Genomic DNA, 5392 nt, shown 5'->3' with positions numbered 1-5392 from the left:
GTGTGTGTGTATCCGTATGTCTTTGTATATTGTACGCATAAAATGTGTGTTTATAAATATCTATTGATCGCTTCACGGTTGAATAGTTGTTCAAGTAACTGTTAGTTTGATTGCCTTCATCATTTTTTTTTCATTTGATGTACGACCAACAGATGGAATGATGCATCAATTTTTTCCCCAAAGTTATAATTATGACAAATGTTTGATTTGAGCTATTAACGTCTTGCCTGCTTTCACTTCTAATATACGTAAAGGTGAACCATAGATTGATAAAACATGAAATTGATTCAGTGATCTGTCCATTCATCAATTTCTTTGTGTTTGACCAGCTGATTGATATAATGATGAATCATTTTCCCCCAAGTTCTTTATATGAGAAATGTTTGATTTGAGCGACTAACTGCTTGTCTGCCTACCTGCCCGATTTACGTATCGGTGGACCATAGATTGATAAAACATGCAGTTGATTCAATGATCCACCAATCGACCGATCTACACATTGATTGATTCATTGATTAAACAATTGATTGACTGATTGCTCACTCGCTCGCTTGCTCCCAGACTTCATGCACGTGTGGCGTGACCCAGTGACCGGGGACATCCCGTGGCCGGGAGCTCTGATTGGGCTGACCACAGTGGGCATCTGGGTCTGGTGCAATGACCAGGTACGTCGTTTTGTACCTAGTGCTCACTGATAATTGAATTATAATACGTTGAATCTGATGGAGTCAGGGTCAGGCATATTTTTTCTTCATGGAGAGGCCAAAATTTTTATAAAAAAATCTACTACTTTGGCTCAATTTGATCAAATTCGACGGAAAAACCGATTGTGACTTTTAAGATTAAACACGATTTTTTCTAAATTGCATGTCAAATCGGTTCTCTACATGGAGGAAAAATCTAGCCTGCTCTTTTTTTAGGGGAAAGTGTTTAACGGCGCTCTTCGACTGTATTTGATTCACATGCGCACTGGGTATAAGCATAAAGTAAAGACCTGCGGAACGGCGTACTGACATGCTACACGTTTTTATTTAGATATGAGCCGGAGATGGGGCGATGATTTTTTTTTTGGGGGTCTAGATTTACGAGCAAGTTTCAGTAAATCTTTTATTTTTTATTTCCTAGTTAGTAGTATACATGCAACTTCTTCTTCTTCTTCTTCTTCTTTTCTTCTTCTTTTTCTTCTTTTTCTCGTCGCCATGTACACACACCGATTTCTTTATCATTAATAATACTTATACTAATACCAACACAGATCAATAATAATAATAAGTATAATAATAATAATAATAACAATAGAAATTATAATAATAGTGGGTGTCACAATAAAAGTAACAACAATAGCCCATCTCTCCCCCCCCCCCCCAGCTGATGGTACAGCGCTGTCTGTCTGCCAAGTCTCTGAGTCACAGCAAGGCCGGGGCTGTGTTTGCCGCCTCCCTCAAGGTCGCCAGCTTCTTCCTCTGGATAGTGCCTGGCATGATTAGCAGAGTTCTCTTCCCTGGTTCGTTGTTGGTCTGCTTTGGTGGCTTTATTATTTCCTTTAAAAAAATAAAAAAAAAATAAAAAGAATACAATTTTTTTTATTATGTTCGGCATTATGGTGACATCAGACACTCTTCAAAATAACGAAACCGAAGATATTGACTTTTTTTCCGCCTGTCGGGCAATAAGTATTTTTATCGACTTTTTTCTGGCTCAGCACCTTGGATATCCATTTCAAATCACAATTCTTTTTGGGTTTCTCTGAAAAACGATGGTCAAAGGCACATAAAAAAATGTAAATTTGCAGTTTCCAAAGACTCTCAAGCTTTAAAAGTCACCATACTTTGAAGGCTATTATCTCGCTGACGTTTCTTGTAACAACAGGCGATCCCCACCTCCTTCAATTGCAAATATCTGGACTTTTATTTAAGATAGATGAATGTTTTTTCAACTAGAAAGCAAGGCAATTGAGCAGTCTTTATGACTATCCCAATAACTCCATACTATGCCCAAAAACTGACGAGCGCCTGATTCCACTGCGTCGCGACATACAGAGCCAAAAGATGTGCTCTGTGGTAAATCAGAATTAGGTCAGAGTGAACAGTCTTGGATATTATAATTTATGATACAAGCCATGCTGTAACCTAACAAAAAACCCACGGAGGGCCTTAAGAACAGCCTCTAGTCTCATGCACTGAAAGTGAAAGTATATCCAATAAGTCATGACCTGATACGTTTTGAGATTTGGGGCCTGGAAGGTTATGGGGTGCAAGGTTTGGGGAGGGGGGGGGGTTGGGTCCAAATGGATACAAAATAAATATAATAAAGTAGCCCGATTGTAAGATTATGAGCGCATTTTACTTTTAAGCTGATAGATCTAGAATATCTAGGTAGCGTCGGTAGCCTAGTGGTTAGGCTACCGGGCTCGTAATCGTAGGATTGTGGGTTCGGGGGTTCGAGCCTCAGCTCGGTCCGACGTTGTGTCCTTGGGAAAGGCGCTTTACACGAACTTCCCACTTGGCTCGGTCCTATCGGAGACGGACGTTAAACCAGGAGGTCCCGCCCCTTAAATAACCTAATAGTGTTGCTTGGGGCGTTAAACCCATACCATTTAGAATATCTAGGCTTTACGACGGCAACGTAAAAAAAAAATTAAATCTGCGATCTCTGTGATGAAAAGGACTCGACCGACATTCAAACTTCCGCAGACTAACTTTCATGCTGTCTTTTAATTTTTTGTGTGCTTTATCTCAGACGAAATCGCCTGCGCCGACCCCGACACTTGCGAGGAGGTGTGTGAGAACAGGGCTGGGTGCTCCAACATCGCGTATCCTCTGCTGGTCTTGAGGAAAATGCCACCAGGTACGGTTTTTTAAGATTGCTGTACGCATGAATTGTTATTTCATTAATTAATGAACTGATTATTGTTACCAAGAAAACAGCATTTGCTTTAAAGATAATCCGAAGTTATCATCAAAATAGTTCTCTTTAAAGTATTGACTAGGGATGATTGCAAAGAGTTTGTTTTCTTGGTAGGAACACACTGTTTTTTTGGATTTCCTTTAAAGTTGTAAAAATTGCGTTAATTTAATTTTAAAAATTGAAGGCAGAATGCATTCCGCACACAAATAAAAGATCTGACCATTACATGACTATGTCATGAGATGCATAGGCTAAAAGCCTTGTGATAGGCTATTCTCACTAGACGGACACGATCTATTCGATTCTAAACAAACATGTTTGATTTTGAAGGATTCGGTCAAATTGTGCCAAAATTGCCGCATATTATTGTCCCTCTTGTGTCACCCCCACCCCACCCGGCCCCATCCCCTTTTCCAATGACTGTGAAACCGTTTGAGGCTTTTCGTTGAGATGCTCATGACTTTGAGCTTGCCCTAAATAGTCCAACCTGTTCTAACGGCCGCCTGTTCAGGACTACAGTATTACCTGTACAAACGGAGGGCAACCCTCCACTTCCCTCTTACATCGTTTCTATATCACAAGCCTACCCAAGACGTCCACCCGTATAAGACAACCGCTTTATTTGCTCCTCGACAATTCGCTACTTCAGAACTACAAAGTTCTATCTGCTCAGTACCTAGTTTTGAGAAATGTGACGTCAAAGATTTTGAGTTTCATATCATGTCAAGCTTTTTCGAATGCAATTCTTTGAAAATCTTGATAACGACTCCGAATAATTGTACGATTTTGATAGAGCAGACAAAACATTTGGTTTCTGACCTCAAAACAGCCCAAATTGTCAGATAAAACTTTGTAATTCTGAGATAGCAAACTTGAGGCCATCTTGGATAATTTCGACTGTACATGATGTATTTATTTGTGAATTTGACTGAATCAGCGTGCTGAAACCAGATGCCCATTCAAAATAATGAAATTGAAGAAATCGGTATTGTTGCTGTCTTTTGGCAATTTTTATCGGATTATTTTCGGCTCAACATCTTCAGTGTCCATTTCTGGGTGGGTTTTGCTGAAAAATGTTGATCCAAAGCACAACAAATGTTAATTTGCAGATTCCAAGGCAAGCACACTAGAGATTTAAAAGTCACCAAACTTAGAAGTCCATTTTCTCGCTAATTCTCTGAAACCAGGTTGACCAGTGACACTGGGGATAGGTCCAGAAACTGTGGGTGGAAGAATTTATTTAAAGAAAAGAATGATCATTCTAAACTTGCTTGTTATTCAGTCGTAATTTAGATCTAGATATGTACATGTGGATCTAGATATCTAGATCTAGCCTAATACGGGTTTTGGAGACCACGGTACAGGATAGGTGGAAAACCTGTCCAAGTCTTCTTTCTTCTACGGTCAAGTCTAGGCCCAAGTAAGAGAAGAGAACAAAAGTACTGAACTGAAGTGAGAAGAGAGTCCACAGCACACGTTAGAATAGAATCTAGGCCTAGAATCTTGATCTTTTGAAAAGCTGCACATTTTTCTTCCAACTCTTTGAAGGAGGAGAACTTGGCGCCCACTTCCATCTGCATCGCAATATGTTTCGAAGTTCCAAGTGAAAATTCAAAGGCTATTTTTTTAAATGCAAAAGAGTTCCGTTGTCACTGGGAATAGCTTCAGTAACTATCCCCAGTGTCGCTGGGACTGGGAATAATCACTTCGATTTGTAATTTATCTTAAACTTCCTTCCAGGTCTGCGCGGGGTGATGCTGGCGGCCCTACTTGCAGCACTCATGAGCACGCTGACGTCTATTTTTAACTCCGCCTCCTCCATGTTCACCATGGACATTTGGCGGCGCATCCGCAAGAGGGCGCCACAGGGCGAACTTATGTTGGTGGGTCGGCTCACGGTGCTGGCACTTATAGGGTTCAGGTACAACTGTTTTTTTTTGTTTCGTTTTATTTTGTGTTGTTTTGTTTTGTTTCGTTTCGTATCGTTCTGTTTCGTAACTTTCTTTTCGTTTTGTTTCATTTCGTTTTGTTTCGTTTCGTTTCCTTTCGTTTTGTTTTTGTATTGTTTCGTATTTTAATCAATTTATTTTGCTGAAGTCAAGTCACAAAAGGGCTGTTTAAGTGTAGGCAAAACGTGCTAAGATTTGTTTTGTTTTGTTTTGAGTTTGAATACGTGTATATTTATTTTGTTGAAGTCAAGAGGGCTATTTAAGTGAAGGCAAAACATGTCAAGATAAGTTTTGTTTCACTTTGCAGTTGAATATAACATTATTTGTTTTGTTGACATCAAATGGGTTGTTTAATGTGCAGGCAAAGTGTGATAAGATTAATAATTGATGAACTATTTCTAGCCATGTTGTATTCCTTACCATCCCAGATCTGTGACTCTTTCCCCTTGCCCACTTTTTCTCCTCCCTCTCTCTAGTTCCTCCCAATTTTTACCATGTTTTAGAAGCTCCCTCCCTCCCTCCTTCCCCCTCTCTCT

The 5392-nt window shown here is 39.8% G+C and overlaps 1 protein-coding gene across 1 annotated transcript in view; it reads left to right on the top strand.

Moving 5' to 3' along the window:
• Positions 1-566: 566 nt before the first annotated feature.
• LOC101853571 (sodium/glucose cotransporter 4) overlaps positions 567-5392 on the top strand; it is a 9225-nt gene continuing 4399 nt past the window's right edge. The window contains exons 1-4 of the mRNA XM_005103789.1: positions 567-665; positions 1369-1504; positions 2740-2847; positions 4648-4790. Coding sequence (XP_005103846.1) covers positions 567-665; positions 1369-1504; positions 2740-2847; positions 4648-4790 — 486 coding nt within the window. The remainder of the gene's footprint in view (positions 666-1368; positions 1505-2739; positions 2848-4647; positions 4791-5392) is intronic.

Source organism: Aplysia californica, unplaced genomic scaffold (assembly GCF_000002075.1).
Source record: "Aplysia californica isolate F4 #8 unplaced genomic scaffold, AplCal3.0 scaffold00389, whole genome shotgun sequence".
In the NCBI taxonomy this organism is placed as follows: domain Eukaryota; kingdom Metazoa; phylum Mollusca; class Gastropoda; order Aplysiida; family Aplysiidae; genus Aplysia; species Aplysia californica.
This window is presented reverse-complemented; position numbering and strand designations above follow the sequence as displayed.